The sequence below is a fragment of the Vipera berus genome, assembly GCF_964194415.1.
Source record: "Vipera berus genome assembly, chromosome: Z".
Taxonomy (NCBI): domain Eukaryota; kingdom Metazoa; phylum Chordata; class Lepidosauria; order Squamata; family Viperidae; genus Vipera; species Vipera berus.
Genome location: NC_138205.1, coordinates 75910390 through 75929854, shown reverse-complemented (window position 1 = coordinate 75929854; position 19465 = coordinate 75910390). Strand labels below are relative to the sequence as shown.

The 19465-nt window shown below is 45.1% G+C and overlaps 1 protein-coding gene across 2 annotated transcripts in view; it reads right to left on the bottom strand.

Annotated features, from left to right (window-relative positions):
• DCLK3 (doublecortin like kinase 3) overlaps positions 1-19263 on the bottom strand; it is a gene marked incomplete at its 3' end in the record, with an annotated part of 33567 nt that extends 14304 nt beyond the window's left edge. The window contains exon 1 of one of the 2 annotated variants that reach the window (XM_081343936.1): positions 19158-19263. In XM_081343936.1, coding sequence (XP_081200062.1) covers positions 19158-19218 — 61 coding nt within the window. In that variant the 5' untranslated portion in view covers positions 19219-19263. Of the gene's footprint in view, positions 1-18171; positions 18262-19157 lie in introns of those variants that run through there. The other variant, XM_081343935.1, reaches the window with a different exon arrangement.
• Between the last annotated feature and the right edge of the window lie 202 nt (positions 19264-19465).

Genomic DNA, 19465 nt, shown 5'->3' with positions numbered 1-19465 from the left:
ATAAACACTATGTATGTATGTATGGTAAACACTACATTTCTTTTTCTTTAAGATTTTAATTTGAATTCTTTTTCTGTGGTCAGTATAACAATGCATGCATATATACACACACAATGCATGCATACACACACACACACACACACACACACACACAAGTGGCTTTGTCCATTCTCTTCATTCAAGAGATTGCATTAATATCAATAAAATTAAAATTACAGTAGATGAGACTGCTGCTATGAGAATGTATAAAGGAAAATAACATTTTACAAATGCAAATCTAAAATGAGTACATCTCGGAAGAGTTTTTTGGATGCAATTGTTTCCCTATCTAATATGCACAACTTTTGCATAAGTAAATAGTCAATGTCCATAGGATGTCAACTGAATGTTTTAAATTGCCTTCAATATTCCTTAAAAGCAAATTATTCACAGTATAATTTAACTTTAACCAAACAAATTTGGATATCCTTTGGAATTTATCAGTTTGACCAAGTGTTATGACTCAGGGCCAGCCGGTGGGTCCGGCAGCCGGTTCAGATGTATCGGATGACTCAGATGAGGGGGAGGAGGAGGGTGTGGAAGACGAACCGGCTGATGATGGCTTGGAGGCTTCGCAGAGCCCTCAGCCGGGGCCCTCTTCTCAGCTGCGTGAGCCCGATAGTGCGGAGGATGATGACCCACAGCTGGCCCTGTTCAAGGACGCCCGACGCAGGAGGCAGTCGAGCAGGAACAAACAAAGAAAGGCTGTGGGACTCCTCGGGAGGAGGCACAGGGAGACCACGCCCTGAACTCTAAATAAAAGGAGTGTTTGGGGAGGGGCTGGTTGCTGAAAGCAACCCTTCCGCTTGAGGATTCAAGTTCCTGTGTTTCTTGTTCTGTTTTGCTTGTGAATTAAACTTGGCAGACGCTTTGCAACCTCAGACGCTCTCCAGTCTCTACTGCTTGAACAGGGGTTTGCCTTATTACAAGGCTGGTAGTTGGCTGGTTCAGAACAGTTTGCTTTCAGCCTCCCACCCCTTACTACTACGATGGATTAGCTGCTTGCCGAGAATGCTCAGCTCACCCAGCAACTCACTTTGCTGGCAGCTCAGGTGGCTCAACTGCAAGCTCAGGTACATGCTGCACCCCCACCCAGGAGGAAATGTCAGATAGCTATGCCGGATAAATTTGCTGGCAATCCAGAACTGTTTCCTGCCTTCCTGGGACAATGCCAGCTTTTTATCAGCGTGAGAGCAGCTGATTTCCCCACTGACCGAGATAAGGTGGGATTCGTGTTGAGCCTTCTGTCGGGGGATGCAGCTCGTTGGGGCACGCCTCTGCTGGCACAGCCTAGCCCTTTGTTGGATAACTTTGGGGGGTTTTGTGACCATATGCGCCTCATGTACGAGGACCCGATTAAGGCGCAGACTGCCACCCGACGCCTGAAAGCTTTGAGGCAGGGTCAGCGCCCCCTACAGGCCTATATCAGCGATTTCCGGCTGCTTAGCCAGGATTCCGCCTGGAATGAGGCTGCGCTCGTGGATGCCTTCCAGGATGGCTTGTCAGAGGAGATGTTGGATGAGCTGGCCCGCGTGGACATTCCCTCAGACCTGAATGGGCTGATCCATCTTTGTCTGTGGATCGATGCCCGGCTGCAGCAGCGAAAGAGTCGCCGTGCCACCCCACAGACCCCTGCCGCTCCTGTTGAGCGTGTGCCCCCAGTCCAGAGGGAGGAGCCAATGGAGCTGGGTGCCGCCAGGTCCCGTCTATCGGTGACGGAAATGGACAGACGACGATCGGGGGGGTTGTGTTTTTACTGTGGGGACCCTGGACATTTGGCTGCTTCTTGTCCAAAGAAGCGTCAGCGGGCATCAGTGACCAAGCCGGCCCCGAGAAAGTCTCCTACTTTGCTGTCGGGAAACGGCCCGAGCCCGATCTAGACGGTGTGATAGATCGGGCGACCCACAATGACCACGCCGAGCGACGCCATTCCGACGGTGCCTGTGAACCTCCACGGCATTTGATTTTGGAGGCACGTCTGATCCTTCCTGGCAAGCCAGAGGGGATTCCGGTCCATGCCTTAATTGACTCTGGGGCTACCACTAACTTTATGGACTCGGCCTTCGTGGCCAAATGGGCTGTTCCCCAGTGTCCGGTGGATCCGCCCATGCTAGTGGAGACTATTGATGGTCGAGTGCTCCTGTCCGGGCCTATTACGGCCGCCACGCAACCAGTGTGTATGGCCATCAGTTCCCATGTGGAGGCCATACAGTTCTACATCACTTCGGATCTGCACTTCCCCGTGGTCCTGGGACTGGCGTGGCTCCGGGCGCATGATCCACAGATCTATTGGTCTCAGAACTTGGTCACCTTCCCAAGTTTGCAGTGCGTGGACCACACCCGCCATATCTGTGCCGGCCAGGTGGAGGGTTCCTCAGGGGTTTCCTTGCCTCCCGAACTGTCCGACTTTGCTGATGTGTTCAGCGAGTCAGAGGCGGACCAATTACCCCCGCACAGGCCCTATGACTGTTCCATTGATCTAGTCCCTGATGCGCCTCTCCCAGTGGGGCGTTTGTACTCCATGTCGGAGCCCGAGTTGGCTGCATTGCGGGACTTCCTGACAAAGAATTTGGCTCGTGGTTTCATCCGGCCCTCGTCCTCGCCAGTGTCTGCGCCCGTGCTCTTCGTCAAAAAGAAGTCGGGCGAGTTACGGCTCTGCTGTGACTACCGGAAACTCAACGCCATCACGGTGCGTAACCGCTACCCGCTGCCCCTCATCCCCGAGCTCTTGGACCGACTCCAGGAGGCTAAGATCTTCACGAAACTGGACCTGCGTGGAGCTTACAACCTCGTCAGGGTTCGGCCGGGTGATGAGTGGAAGACGGCGTTTGGTACTCGCTATGGACATTTCGAGTACACGGTGATGCCGTTTGGCCTGACCAACGCCCCCGCTGTGTTTCAGCATTTTATGAACGACATCTTTCGAGATCTGTTGGACCAGTTTGTCGTGATTTACCTGGACGACATCCTGATTTACTCCCCGTCGCGTGAAGCGCATCATCAGCATCTCCGTCAGGTCCTGCAGCGCCTCCGGAAACATCGGCTGTTTGCCAAGTTGGAGAAGTGCCAGTTCTACCAGGTGACCATCGATTTCCTGGGTCACCGCATTTCTCCTGAGGGCATCGCCATGGAACCGAGTAAAGTTGAGTCGTTGCAGAGTTGGCAACCCCCGCGTCGCGTGAAGGATGTTCAGCAACTTCTTGGATTTGCCAACTACTATCGAACATTCATCCCTGGCTTTGCTGCATTGACAGCCCCCCTCACCCGGCTCCTGCAGAAGAAGACTCGGTTCCAGTGGAACGCCCCCGAACAACAGGCGTTCCAAGCTTTGAAGGACGCCTTCATGAAGGAGCCCATCTTGAAGCATCCTGACCCGCAACGGCCGTTTGTCGTGGAGGCGGACGCCTCCGACATTGCCATTGGGGCCGTGTTACTCCAGGCAGCGACGCCCAACGGTACCCTTTTCCCTTGCGCGTATCACTCTCGGAAATTGAATCCCTCGGAGCGCAACTATACCATCTGGGAGAAGGAGCTGCTGGCCATCAAGGCGGCGTTCGAGGCTTGGAGGCATCATCTGGAGGGGGCGCGGCATCAAATCGAGGTCCAGACGGACCACAAGAATCTGGAAAGCCTGCAGACTGCTCGGAATTTGAACCAACGCCAGATCCGGTGGTCCCTCTTCTTTGCGAGGTTTGACTTCCGGGTGCGGTACATACCAAGCGGGCACAACCAGAGAGCGGATGCTCTGTCCAGGAAGCCCGAGTACACCCGAGTGGAAGACAAGCTTCCGCCCAGGACAGTGATCCCCGTCGAGTCTTTTGCTGCGGTGCGGGAGCCGGTGGATATACGGGCTCGGATCCGGGAGGCGCAGCAGCAGGAGGCGTGGGTGGCTCAGCGGAAGGAAGAGGTGGGGCCAGATTCGCCTTGGTCGGTCACGGATGGACTCCTGTATTATCGTGACCGGCTCTATGTTCCGGGAGGGCCACTCAGGGGACTCGTCCTCAGCCAGTGTCATGATAACCCGGCTGCGGGGCATTTTGGCCTGTTCAAGACTCTGAACCTGGTCTCCCGTACCTTCTGGTGGCCCCGAGTCCGACACGATGTCCAGTCTTATGTCACCTCCTGCATCCCATGCAGGCAGGCCAAGTCAGCGACAGGGGCCCCGCCTGGTTTACTGCAGCCTTTGCCAACACCCAAGAGACCCTGGGGGGCTGTGTCCATGGACTTTCTGACGGATCTACCCCCATCCTCCGGCTTCACGACAGTGTTTGTGGTGGTGGACATGTTGACCAAGATGGCGCACTTCATCCCCTGTCGCGGCTTACCGTCAGCTCGCGCCACTAGTCGCATGTTCATCCAACAGGTGTTCCGGCTGCACGGCCTTCCCGATAGAGTCGTCTCCGATAGGGGGGCCCAGTTTACAGCCCGCTTCTGGCAGGAGTTGATGCGGGCGTTGGACATTAAGGTTTGCCTCTCGTCCGCGCATCATCCTCAGACCGACGGGGGTACCGAGAAGGTCATCGGCATCATAGTCCACCCAATTGTCCTGCGCTGCTACGTTAACCTGCAGCAGGACAATTGGGTGGACTATTTGGCCATAGCCGAGTTTGCCTTTAACAACTCGCAGCACACCTCCACGCAGATGACACCGTTCTTGGCCAACGTGGGTTATCACCCCCGGTTTTTCCCCCTTTCTCCCGTGGACTCACCGGAGCCGGCAGCGAACGAATTCATGGCGGAGTTACAGGCGATCCATCGGTTGGTGCGACGGCAGCTGGAGAAGGCCAAGGCCGATTACAAGAGGTTCGCCGATCGGTCGAGAAGGGATACGCCTCCACTATCGGTGGGGGATCGGGTCTGGCTGTCCACCAGGAACCTACCATCCACTCGGCCGGTGAGGAAGCTGGACCACCGTTACCTTGGACCGTTCCCAGTCGAGGCCGTCATCAATCCGGTCGCCTATCGTTTAACTCTGCCACGTTCCCTGCGCGTGCATCCCGTCTTCCATCGGTCCTTGTTGGTTCCCGAACAACCGGCTTGTCCACTTCGCCAAGCGGAACCTCCCCCATCAGGACCTCGTGATGGAGGCAGCACCCCCGAGTACGAGGTCGCCAGCATCCGGGATTCCCGCTGGCTGAAAGGTCGCTTCCAGTACCTGATCGAGTGGAAAGGGTACGGGCTGGAGGACTTCACATGGGAAGACGCGACCGCCGTTCACGCCCCTGCGTTGGTGACTGCGTTTCACGAACAATTCCCATCCCGACCGCATCCGGATCGGCAGCCCCAGGGGAAGGGCCCTGCGGTGCGGGATAGTGTTATGACTCAGGGCCAGCCGGTGGGTCCGGCAGCCGGTTCAGATGTATCGGATGACTCAGATGAGGGGGAGGAGGAGGGTGTGGAAGACGAACCGGCTGATGATGGCTTGGAGGCTTCGCAGAGCCCTCAGCCGGGGCCCTCTTCTCAGCTGCGTGAGCCCGATAGTGCGGAGGATGATGACCCACAGCTGGCCCTGTTCAAGGACGCCCGACGCAGGAGGCAGTCGAGCAGGAACAAACAAAGAAAGGCTGTGGGACTCCTCGGGAGGAGGCACAGGGAGACCACGCCCTGAACTCTAAATAAAAGGAGTGTTTGGGGAGGGGCTGGTTGCTGAAAGCAACCCTTCCGCTTGAGGATTCAAGTTCCTGTGTTTCTTGTTCTGTTGTTTTGCTTGTGAATTAAACTTGGCAGACGCTTTGCAACCTCAGACGCTCTCCAGTCTCTACTGCTTGAACAGGGGTTTGCCTTATTACAAGGCCGGTAGTTGGCTGGTTCAGAACACCAAGATACTATAAAAGTCACTCACATCTAAAGTAAATGTTAATGGGATATTTTGTCCTACTTTCTCACTATTCAGACATTTGTGTGTGCACACGCACACGCACACATACACACGCGCACCCCTTCCCCCCTCTCCTTTAAAGCTCTAGATTTTGGGAGAAGAGAAAAGGGAAGCATACCAGGGCTTCCTTCAGATGGGAAAGGACATATGTGCATTTCTGCATCTGTAAGTCTTCCCTTTCCAAAAAGCCAAAATCAAGCCTGTATCACTTTCCTCCTATGCAGACTCCAGCAGATATTTTTTCTTTAGAATTGTAATTATTTACTGCTAAAATTATATATTATGCTTTCTTTTTCTTTTTTCTCTATTTTCTTTTTTTTAAAAAAAGCAATGTTTGTGTGTTTATTTCCTCGATGATATACATATTTCTATTTTTGTGCTTTCTTATTTTTGTCATTATTTAAAAAACAATAAAAGAATAATTTTTTTTAAATGCCTTCAATCTCCTATTCCTTAAAACTAAATTATTCACAGTTTAACTTGGAAGGCCAATGTATAATGTGTACATATCAGACTGTACAATAGGAGAGAAAAGTAGGTAGGCATTAACGGATGTATTACATTATCAGATGGAAACAAAATGTGATCACACTCGTCCTTTTACAGCAAATGGATTTTACACTGGAATTGTTTACATACACTTTAGGAAGATAAGCCTGCCTTCTTATTCTAGCTCAGCTAGTGGAAAATACATAAAGTTATTCAAGGATTACCAATGTTTACGAATTATAATGGGGAAATAGCATACACAGATAAATTTGGGGACCCAAGTGTATTTTTACTGCACCAAAAACTGTATATTTGGCACAATTAATTTAACAGTCGTATTCTTGTATGCTAAAGGTTTGAATGCACATTTGCAATAGTGAAAATATTCTGTGCAAAACTTCCAAATAGTTTTTTATGTAGTAGTCTTAGGTCAGGTGGTTTCCAATAATGAATTATAGTGAAGAAAATCATGAACTGAACTCCTTAATTTGAAAAATGGTTCTAAGAATCTCTCAAATCTATCAGCTCCCACATTTATACCTAAACTCTTAAACTAATTATACTAATTATGTTGGCTGAATTTTAGGCATTTGGAAACTGTGTAGACCATATTAGCTTTCTATGGCAGGGATTTTCAACCAGTGGTACGGGTACCACCTGTGGTACATTGGCACCTGGCAGGTGGTATGCGACCATCCTAGAAAAGTGGTAGCGGGGGAGGAGAATGAGCTGAACTGGTGGCAGCACCACACAAACCTGAGCGAGAGATGGCTGGAGCTGCAGGGCTGTCAGGGCTCAGCCAGGCTCCAGCTGGAGCTCGATGCTGATACTGGTGCTTCTGAGTGCAAAGCGCCAATCAGTTGGAATGTTGCAGCATCTCCAGGGTCTTGTGATTTACATTAAGATCCTTGGCAACTGATTCATATTTATGATGGTCACAGTGTCCTAGGGTCAAGAAGTAACCAAAACCTGTTGTGACCACCCAGCAGAATGGGGGAATAAAAACCAAACACCCCCCACCCCCACTGCCAATCCTCAACAGAAATGCTCACAACAATGAAAACCTCGGACAGGAGGAAGAGCGCCGCCGGGCAGGCAGACAGGTGTCTTGCTCGGCTGTGGCTTGGAGGGCACTTTTTCAGTGCCATTGTAACTTCAAACAGTCACTAAGAGAACTGTTGTAAGTCGAGGACTACCTGTAATTTATCACTTTTTTCCTTTTGGGGGGAGAGGGGGCAGGTCATCAAGTTTTTGACACCTTGCTAGGCGACTGGTGGTACTCGGATGTTGCCATATCCTAAAAGTGGTACAAGGGGTGAAAAGGTTGAAAAGCCCTGTTCTATGGAGCCCATGTTAAGGCAGCAAAATGAGTGATTTGTTCCTTACCCAAGTGGCAGCGACCTGGAAGTAGGCACTATTTTGTCCTGCCTCTTGTGGGCAATCTAAAATGGTGGCTGTTTTTGAAAAGCCACCATGTTGGTGAGGGTCAAATCAATCCATTTTGCTTCCCTTGCTTGGAGATCATGTTAAGGTAGTAAAATGGAACGATTTGTCTCTTGGTATCACAACATGATTCAGAATGATAACAGCTACTACCGAGTACACAAGCTTATTTCTTCCCACAGGCCACTTAAAAATGAAATAGCAATTCAAAATTATTAGTCCTTGAAGTCTCACAGACATAACTGTATTTTATAATACACTACATTACTACAAAGTATAAGAATTCTTATTCAGCATAAAAACTGCTCGAGTGATAGACAATTCTAAGAAATATTGGAAATTTCCAGTCTGCTTACATGTAAACTACATGCATTAGCATCAAAATCTAATAAAATAAGATGACATTACAAAGCCAGGAAACTTTCCCAATTTCAATTTGCATTGGAGTAAATTAGTTTTAGGTAAGATAAACAACTTTCAGTCACTGTAGAAAGCCACATATAATTCAATAAACTTAGATAAAGAGACAGATTAATTTTCTGAAGCCAGGGCTTAGGCTTTATTGTACACATATCTTAAACAATTGTTTTGATCAGTTTGAGAAAGCATTCAGCCATCCAGCAGACTCTTCAATGTCCCAATGATTTAAAACAGGATCATATTTTAAAACAGTTAGTTTAATTCCCAGCAGTATCCTACAGCTAATTACATTTAATTTTGCTGGAATGGCACCAAAGTTAGATCATTTTTGAAAACACCATTATTCTATGTGGATGCTAGCAAAAATCATGAGCTAAGATGTAACGCTAAGTCTAAGAGGAATTATTTCATTATAATGGATTATGTAAAAAGGCATCCTCCTTTTCTTTTCCTTCTGATATGCTGTTATAACTGAATTGTTATTTCCAATGCTATCCTTCATAATACAAAGAAATGTTAGTGTACAGGTAATCCTTGATTTACTTATGATCACTGTTATGTATTGGGCTTGTGGTATTACACCACATGCGTTGCATTGCTGAAGTGGCTCTCCAGCAACCAGCTCTCCGGTCCTGCAATTGGTCAGCCCCAGGCGGCAAGCGTGGGTTCAAACCTATTGGCTGCCACCTAGGGGCTAAGCTATATATTGTGGCTGGGTGCGGCCCAAGCTTCAGTACAGTTCCAGCAAGAATAAAAGAATGAGTTTCCCTGTACTCAGTCTTGTGTCATTATTCCTGCTCACCAGAGCCCACGACTTAACGATCACAATGGGGACTGGAACTTCCATCAGTAAGTGATGCAATCATTAAGTCAGTTGGACCCAATTTTACAACTTTTTCTATTGTCGTTAAAACAAATTAGGCAATCATTAAGCAAATAATGTGGTTATTAAGTGAATTTGGCTTACACTATTGACTTTGCTTGTTGAAAGCCTCCTGGAATTTTCGCAAATATTGGTCATGTGACCCTGGGATGTTGCAACCATCAAAAATACATGTCAGTTGCCAAGTGTCCAAATTCTGATCATGTGACTGTGGAGTTGTTGCCATATTCATAAGTATGAGGATCAGTCACAAGTCACTTTTTCCAGCCCTGTCATAACTTCAAATAGTTGTTGAATAAATGGTTGCAAGTCAAGGACTATCTGTTGGTATATCAGAACTTCAATTACCTTGTTAAAAATATACGGAAATAAAATATGTTATACAGAAAGCAAATATGCCTTAGTAACTTTATATTTCCATGCACATACATGCACACACATACATACAAATATTCTGTCAACAAAATAATAAAATTAAAAGTACTTTTAATATTCATTTATGTTTAAACAAAGAAAGATGGTTATTAAGTATGTGAATCTTTATGATCATGGCTGGGTTCACAAAGAACATTTGGATTAAAAGGAATTTTGGTAGTTAGTGATTCAATTTGCTGTGAGAACCCAATTACTACCTTGTTAAATAAACTAGTAAGCTACCGTAGAAAGCCTTAATCTGTTTAGGCCACGGGTCGGCAACCCGCGGCTCCGGAGCCGCATGCAGCTCTTTGAGCCGTCTCCTGCGGCTCCCAGCCGCCCGGTGCGCACGCACCTCTTCGAACGGGCAGTGGTGCGCACGCACCTCCAAATGGAGAGTGGCACCGCCCGTTTGGAGAGGTGCGCGCGCACCTCCCCGAATGGGCGGAGGTGCGCGCGGACCTCCCCAAACCTTTGGAGAGGTGCGCGCGTACCTCCGTGCGAACGGGCCGCGGCGTCGTTCTTTGAGGAAGCTGCCGCGGCCCGTCTGCAAAGCTGCCAAAAGCAGCAGCTTTGCAGATGGGCCACGGCAGCTTCCTCAAAGAGCGACGCCGCGGCCCGTTCTGAGAGGTGCACGCGCACCTCCCCGAATGGGCGGAGCTGCGCGCGCACCTCCCCAAACCTTTGGAGAGGTGCGCGCGTACCTCCGCGTGAATGGGCCGTGGCGTCGCTCTTTGAGGAAGCTGCCGCGGCCCGTCTGCAAAGCTGCCGAAAGCGGCAGCTTTGCAGATGGGCCACGGCAGCTTTCTCAAAGAGCGACGCCGCTGCCCATTCCGAGAGGTGCGCGCGCACCTCCCCAAACCTTTGGAGAGGTGCGCGCGTACCTCCAGGCGAACGGGCAGCGGTGCCGCTCTTTGAGGAAGCTGCCGCGGCCCGTCTGCAAAGCTGCCGAAAGCGGCAGCTTTGCAGACGGGCCGTCGCCGTCGGGCAACCGGTTCCATCTCACTTTTTAAAAAAATGGCAACCGTGTGCGTCCACGCATGCGCAAAAAACCGTTTTGCGCATGCGCAAAACGTTTTTTGCGCATGCGCGTGCATGGACACACGCACGCGGCTCCCAGTTTTTTTAATTTGTGATGGAACCGGTTCCCGGTGGCTCTTTTCCTTTTTTAGGTTGCCGACCCCTGGTTTAGGCATAACAAATGTATTTGATCAAACCAAATTTAGAGTTTAGCATGCTATGAATCCAAGTCACAGTCTGGACTTTTACTGAGTCACAGGATAAAAATTATTTGCCTTTATATTTTGAAAAGAAATATGGTATGGGATATATGAAAACAAAAGCTGAACATTCAAGAAAGAGAGACTTTAAGAATTTGTAACAGCCTCCAACAGTGTCTATTAATTCCTATTCAGCAGAGGAACTTTGTTAGTATCATTTTGAGAGTCATAGAAATTAAAAGACTTACTTCTCAAAGCAGAAGAACTAAAGAATTTGTTCTAAGGAATTCCGGACCTAAACCCAGCTTGAGTTTTGATAAAATGAAAATTAGATAGATATTTGAAATGGAATTGTGATAATGTTGTAGATCACAGGTGTCAAACTCGCCACATCATGTGACATGTCGTGACGTATCACGACTTTTTTTGCACACGGGCCGGCAGTTTGACGCCCGTATTGTAGATTTACAAGTTCTAGCCCACAGAAATCCTTTGCCATAATAAATGTATTAAGCCTACTGCCACTTGACTCTTGAATCATAATATCCTACAAAAATGCAGTCACACAGAGAGCAGGATAAAATAAAAGCAAAGGGAAGAAAGCAAATACAAGACAATATTAGAAGGTAAAGCAACTGAAAAAAAAATTCTGCAGTCTCACATATGGGTATAACTGACACAATATTTATCATTTTTAACTGAATAGGTACAGACATTGTAAATCAGCTGATCAGCTCTTTCTTTTTCTTTTTCCCAGTTGCTGAATTATAAGAGCCCTGGAATGGTGCTTAACAGCTTATAAAGGCACTTCCAGACATTATAAAATATTGAGCCTCCGTTCTCACACTTACATGACCACACTGGGCGCTTGGCAAGCGACTCACATTTATGACTGTTTGCACCATTCCATGGTCACATGATCACAATTTGTTATGGTTTTTGTTTTTGTTGTTGGTTGTTGTTTTTTTTGCTGCTTTCTGGCAAAAAATATCCTATTTGGAAGAAAAGGTTTGCTTAACATTCTTCCTGTTTTTTTAATGACTGATTTGCTTAACAAACAGGGTGATGCGCTTAACAATCACTGTGTAAATTGTTGGAAAAATAGGCTTGGTCATACGGGTGCTTTGGTTTACAATGCAACAACTTACAATTGGATTTCTGGTCCCATTTGTGGATGTAAGTCAAGAACTACTTGTACTTCAAAACTGTACTCCTTAGCTATGCTTGTTTCAAAATCCAAACAAGGGCTTGCAACTAAATTTCAAACCATATTTGCAAATGGATCAGATATACTGGCAAAATTTATTCTGAAGAAAATGATTTTAGAAATGCCCTCCGAATGCAGAATACAATAACTGGCGGTCAATTCAGAAAAATACAAGTTAACACATCCTTTGAAATTATAATCTGAAGGAAATAAAGTAAATTCAATTATAGAAATGACTTAGCATTACATAATCAAGCTCTGGCCTCCAGTACTTCCTCGTCTTCCCATGCCTCCAATTCACTCAGTGGTTGCAATTGTACAAGTATTTACTCATGATCTATCACTGTATCCAATTAATCCAATTATCTGCTTTGCATTACACACTGAAACATAATTTACCACATGTGGGTTTATAAAACACACTCATTTAAAATTGTGGTTGGTCTGCTTGTGTGATTCAGCATGTCTGTCGTGAAAATAGTAACATATTTATTTCCTAATTTGTACCAAACTTTCACGAGTCCTACTTTTGAATTAGTGAACCAACATCTTATTCTAATAATAATCACTTCAAACATATAGTTTGCATTAGACTGCCCAAATTTTGAACGATACAGATTTTGTGCGTGCATCTAAATTACTTAGATATATATAATATATAATGAAATAAAGAGTTAAATTGGACAGCTTTTTGAGTGCTAGGAGAGATGTAATGTATCTCATGAACTAGGAAATAGTTCTGGTCTTATAAAGTATTTTGATCGTTTGAAAAACGATTTAAAATGATTTAATCTGTTTTAAGATCATTTTTATAACAAAATCTATTAAATCATTAAAAAACAGTAAAAAAATTAACTACCTACTATACAATTCCATATTTTTTTGTTTTTCCATTTGTGAAATGCAAAATGAATGAAATAGGAAATCTAAATTTAACATATTCATTATCTATAGGCAACTGGGATAATTAGTGGTTACTGTTACAACTACAGCCTGGATTTTTGATTCTACTAAGAACAGAATAAAGGTAAAGTTTCCCCCGCACATATGTACTAGTCGTTTCCGACTCTAGGGGCCAGTGCTCATCTCCGTTTCAAAGCCGAAGAGCCAGTGCTTGTCCAAGGACGTCTCCGTGGTCATGTGGCCGGCATGACTAGACGCCAAAGGCGCACGGAATGCTGTTACCTTCCCACCGTAGTAGTCCCTATTTTTCTACTTGCATTTTTACGTGCTTTCGAACTGCTAGGTTGGCAGAAGCTGGGACAAGTAACAGGCGCTCACTCTGTTACGCGGCACTCGGGATTTGACCCGCCAAACTGCCAACCTTCTGATCAACAAGCTCAGCGTCCTAACCCACTGAGCCACCACGTCCCGTAAGAACAGAATAGAAACACTTAAAACTGAGTGAAGTTGATACCTGTTTTTTTGGAGCCCTCTGATAGAAATAAAAATATAATACAAAAGACTTCACCAACAGAAGATCAGACTTAGCATATAGGTTTTGCAGGCTGATTCTGTAGCTCTCTAGTTAGTTCTACTTCTTTGGTCAATGGCATAGTAAAATAAAATTAGAATGAAGTATATCAATTTTTTTTTAAACAAAATTCTTAAAAGAACTCTAAAGCAGGGCTTTTCAACCCTTGGTATGATGGTACACGAGCACCTGGCAGGTGGTACGCGTAGCAGGGCAGAGAGATGCCCCCGCCTCCCCCAAGCATTTTTTGACTTACCTGTTTCAGCTGCATTCCGTTTCTCCATTAGCTTCTCAGCCTTCGCCACGTTTGTGGGACAAAAAAAAAGTTCCATGAGACTTTCTAACTTCTCGCACACTCAGCCATTCCCTACTTTGCCGGGCCTCTCCTCGTCCAGTTCTGCTGCACTGCGTCTTTCCTCCCTTTATAAAGAATATAAAATAATTTCTTCTAAACCCAGACAGAGCATGAAAATTGCTTCCCTTTCTGCAATCAGCACAATTTAACTGGAGTGCAATTAGCACTATTAAATGTCAATTCTTCATAAACAAATCTGATTAAGAAGTGAAAGTGGGGTGAGAACCTCCAATCACTTGCACCAATAATTGTGCCCCTTTCTCCTTATGCAGCAAGCTCTCCCCCCCTCCCCCCAATATTAATAAATTAAATTAAATTAAATCTCGGCTACTCCGCGCGTTTCTCCCAGACAAAACTGGCCAGGGCGCCTCCAAGAAGACAGTTCCTCCCGTGGAACCGGACGAACTCAGGAAGTGTAGCTGAAGGAAGGGCCCCTCTTGATCCCCTCAGAGGTCAAGATAATAAAAAAGAGCGAAGGAGAAACTAGACAAGTGTCCTAGGGTTAGGGAAGCCCTGATGAAATATTTTATTTCTGGTGGAATGACGAATCCCATGTGTGTGTGTGTGTGTGTGTGTGTGTGTGTGTGTGTGTGTGTGAAAGAGAGAGAGAGCCAGGAGGGGAGGAAGAGTAAGCCGAGGTGTTAGAAAAAAGGGGAGCCTCCCCCTTTCTTTTTTTTAACCTTCTCCCACTCCGTTCAGGTGCAGCTGTAGGAAAAGGGCGAGAAGGGGGAAAACACAGAGGAGTTTTTGTGTGTGACGGAGTGAGACAAAAAGAGATTGGGCCAGCAGGGAAACGAAAAGCATTGCGATTCTCAGAAAAGTGAGAGGCCCCAAAAAAATATATGGAATTATCTGCAAAGTTCTGGGGAAACGGCTTGGAGCCATGTGCTGCGTCGGGGAGGTAGTATGCAGGCAGGCGAGAGAGCAAACTCACAAATTGGCTTTGTGGTCTATTCTTGCCACCTCCCCTCCCTAAAATCATAGAACTCTTTGAATTGAATGGGAGGTTAAGAGTCAACTCCCTCCCCCAATTATTTTGTCAGAGGTGTGGAAAGTTTCTTGCTTCTACTTCCTCTCATCTGCTCTTTTATAATTTAATCCAGCCTTACCCAAACTTTTGGGTGTCATGGACCATAGTTCCCATAGTCCTGTGGTTATGCTGGCTAGAAATGCAATGCCTTATTTTCTCTGCAGTATGTGTCTAGGTCTGTGGGATTTAGATGTATTTAAACATTTGTTTTTTCTGCCTAATTTATTAAATCAACATCTAATTCGAAATTAAATGTTTCTGAGAAATCCAGGGTGGTTTACAAAAAAACTCTCTCAGAAAGCTGTTGTAAAGCATAACCAGCACTGCTTAATAGCTTTCAAGGTCAATCCTCATTTCAGGCTTGGGTGTATTTCTGTAAGGCTTCAAGATACTTGTAGTATCTTCCAGAATGTGGAGAATGAATCCACATCAGATTCCCTTAGGCAGCCCTTCGATAAATAGTAAAGGTAAAGGTTCCCCCGCACATATATGCTAGTCGTTTCCGACTCTAGGGGCCGGTGCTCATCTCCGTTTCAAAGCCGAAGAGCCAGCGCTTGTCCAAGGACATCTCCGTGGTCATGTGGCCGGCATGACTAGATGCCAAAGGCGCACAGAACGCTGTTACCTTCCCACCGTAGTGGTCCCTATTTTTCTACTTGCATTTTTACGTGCTTTCGAACTGCTAGGTTGGCAGAAGCTGGGACAAGTAACAGGCGCTCACTCTGTTAATATTACCATTACTAAAATACAGAAATAGTAAAAATATTAACCCTATCTGTACATTTATTACTATATGTGACCATTATTAACAATGTAAAACTATTAAGTAACAGGTTTAAAATTCTGCCATAAGAATCCATAACATTTAATCTAAACAACAGAGATTATATAAAGTTGCAGTAAACAATGAGGGTATCAAGCAGAATTTAGCTGTTCTCCTAGAAATCATATGTACCGTAAGTGTCTGCTAACAGAACAGTATCTATTTTATTATGTCTGAGAATCAAAAGAAATGCAATTATATCTTTATATCAATCTGAATAAAAGGGTAGCAAAGAAGGACATGTGCTATCAATTTAATTTCTTTCAAAAAATATGGGCACAGATAAACCTGAATATAGTTAAGGTATTCTTTGTTTTAGAAGCAGAATACTAGTGATTTATCTGGCTATTGCTAAGGGTTTCCTAAACATGCCAAACTGTAGATTTTGGAATATTTTAAGGTGCTTTTAGGTCAAATAAAAAAATCTGCTGTTTCTTTTCAACAGAGTTTTCTTATAGCCAACTGAGATGAAATAATGGGTGGAAAATCCACAAAAATCTTAAATTAGCTACGAAGGGGCAAGGTTATCTTGCAAAGTTAAAAAAAATCCAAAAGTCTTTCATAAATACCAGTTTGAGCCAACATGTCTAACAGAAAATTATACTTTAGTCTCTAATGAAGTCAGTTTTAATCTTATTTAAAAAAAACTAGAAACATAATCTTAGAAAGCTAGAAGAGAACCCTTGGAATTTTGATTGGACTATTGCTTTAGGAGACAGTTATGGCTAAGATCAAGCACAATAATCTATAGCTTTTTAGATGGAAAAGAAAAACCTTTCTCTGAAACCCTTTGTCTGAAGTTTTCTAAAAGCTAAAAATATAAGTGCAGTTTAAAATAAAGCATATAAAGAAAAATAAAATCAAACAATTTAAGCCTGAAGAATAACATAAATATATAGCATCTCCATAATAACTAATTGCAGGTACCGTAATTTGTTCTATGCAAAAGAATAAACACACAAACTTCAAACTCTCTTATTTGCTTGACTATAACATACTATATTTTTATCTGATGCTCATGAACTTGAGCTTAGTTATAATTTTCATTTAACTAATAACTCATTCATATGCTTATTAGAATTTCCACTGAATAGTACCAAGTTTGGAAGAAATAGTGTAATATATACAGTTTAAGTAAAGCTGTGGGTTCCTATATATCAAGATCTCTACATGAAGAAGACACATGCATGGAATGGCTGCCAGTTTCATTGCCCAAGGACATTTCCCCAGCAGGCATAGACTTAAGGCTGTGGAAGACTTTAGAAGAATTAGATTTTTTTCTACCTTAAAGGGGAGAAAATTCCCATTTTTTATATTTTACAAAGCAATAGTGCAATATTGTTAATACTGAATTATAGTGGATTTACCTTAAATGGCAACATATATACTAAATCAGTTGCCCTGGTAAAACAAACTAATATTTATGTAGTTTGGGGATTGTTTTTTACAACTTGCAATATGCAATCCATCAGAAATAGGCAATAGCCCATCCCCAAATCTAAGTTTATTACCTAAACCTTTCCTAATCTCATATCCTCCAAATCTATTTGATCACAACATCCTTTATTCCCAGACAACGCACTAACAGGAAGAGATGGAGCTGTTTGCTTACACATCTAAAGGACAACAGATTTAATCTATTTGCCAACACAGGTTGATTCTGGGCAATCCCTGCATCCAGTCAGAAGAAAATAGGTCTATCCTTTTTCGAGAACAGAAAAGTTGTGGAAATAGGTCTCGGCTCTAGAAGACTGGTAAAAATACAACTAAAAGCGAACAGGTAGCAGCCAATACCAGAATAATTAAACAGGATTCATCCTCCAATACCACTTTTAAACATCTGAAATACATTAATCCAGCTGTCCCTACAATGTTGATTATTTTCTCTGCGTTCCCATTAAGAATGAGAAAACAGCCTGAGTCCGTTTTTGTTGCTGTTGTTGTTGTTGTTTTGTAGAAGTATATCATGAAAGTTGTTACAGACAAAATCCGTCAACATCAGTTATAGTTGCTTTTTCAGCAACAAACCTTCCAAAGTCTCCACCTCACCATAAATTTCGCGGTAGTTCTCTGCCTCTCCAGGTGCCCACCGCCAAGTCAAGAGGGTGAAATACGGCAGTAAGCCTCTCTTCTGCTATGCTCCCCCCCCCCGCCTCCATCCCTCCAAAATAATACAGAATAGCAGATCTGGTGAAAAGACAACTCAGACAAAGAAGGGGGTTGCAAAGAAAGGAGGTAGGCGGGCGGCTATGCCCCCAGGCATGTTTTCTCTGGGCACGTATTCCGATCTCTGGGATTGATGCAAACAGCCCAGATAAGGCGGGAACAACTAGAAAGGAACGCGGGGAAAAGCCAGGTAGTATTCGAGGCTGGAGACTGTACAAGGGGAAAGTAAGGGAGATAACCCCCGTTATCTTGGCGGGAAATATGTGGGTCAAGAGAGCAAAGCCTCCCAAAGGAGAGCAAAGTTTTTTTCCGCCGCAAGGGCCCACTCACCGGGATGACGGGGGTAGGGGCAATTACAGGAACCCCCCGGCCCCCCTGCATGATGCAAGGGAGGTGGCGCAGCAGCAGGCATGATCCTCTCAGTCCTAACTTCTCCGACTCGGAATACAGTGGCGACGGTGGCAGACTGAAGGAGGAGTTGGCATCACAACGCTTTCTCCGCCTAGGAGGCCGGTCAGCTCCCCGCCGCGCCCGGGAAATCGGGGAGGAGGTGGCGCCAAAGTTCCATCAGTCTCACCTCGCGCGCTCTGATCAGCTCTGCGGATGCTTCGTCTGGCAAAGCCGGCCCTCTATTTGCTTCGCCTCGCCCACCTTTGCCTCCTGCACGAGCCTATTAGTTTATAAGAAGTTGGTGTGTAGGCGAATTAGGGGGACGGAGCCTGAAGAATGCAACATTTGATGAGTATATTGGAGCAAAGGAATGAGACTATCATCCTTATTTTTCTTCCCGTCAGTCTTGCCCTAGTTTCAGCAACTGAACAGCAGGTTTTAAGATTCAGAACCAACTTGTATTTGAGAAAGGTTTTCATTTGTTAATCAGGGCATGGTTGGTGAAGCCCCAATATTCTGGAATTAAGAAGATAGCAACATACACTGAGCAGGTGTCTATCAACAATCTTATTTAAATGTTGGGGCCATCAGCACTTAACCCTTGGACATTTGGCTGGAATGATTCCTGTGTTTATCTTTGTGTTAGGAACAAAGATGATTATGAAATTGAGGATAAAACACACAATAAATGGTTGGCAGGAACTGAATATGTCTAGTCTAATGAAAAAAAATGACTAGGGGTGACAGCATAGCAATCTTCCAATATTTAAGAGGCTGTCACTGAGAGAATGGGGTGGAGTATTCTCCAAAGCAACTGAGGGCAGTACAATAAGTAATGGACAGAAACTTATCAAAGAGAAATCCAATCTAGAACTAAAGAGAAAATTCCTGACAGTGAGAACTATTAATCAAGTTGAATGGCTTACCTCCAGAAGTTGTGGGTGCTTCATCACTGGGGATTGGATAGCCATTTGTCTGGAGTAGCATAAGGTCTCCTGTTTGAACAAGGGGTTGGACTTCCAATACCTCAGAGGTGCCTTCCAACTCTCTTATTTGTTACTTTTACTCCCCTCCCAGTTGGTAAGATAAAACAATGGCAAATATTTATGTGCTGGTTGTCCATCAGTTAATTCTACAAGAGACTGGAAAGAAAAAAAATACTCGGGCATCTCATTGAATTGTAGGTTGCTCAATCAAGGTTTATTGAACTATAGTGGGCCAGTTCATGTGCAAC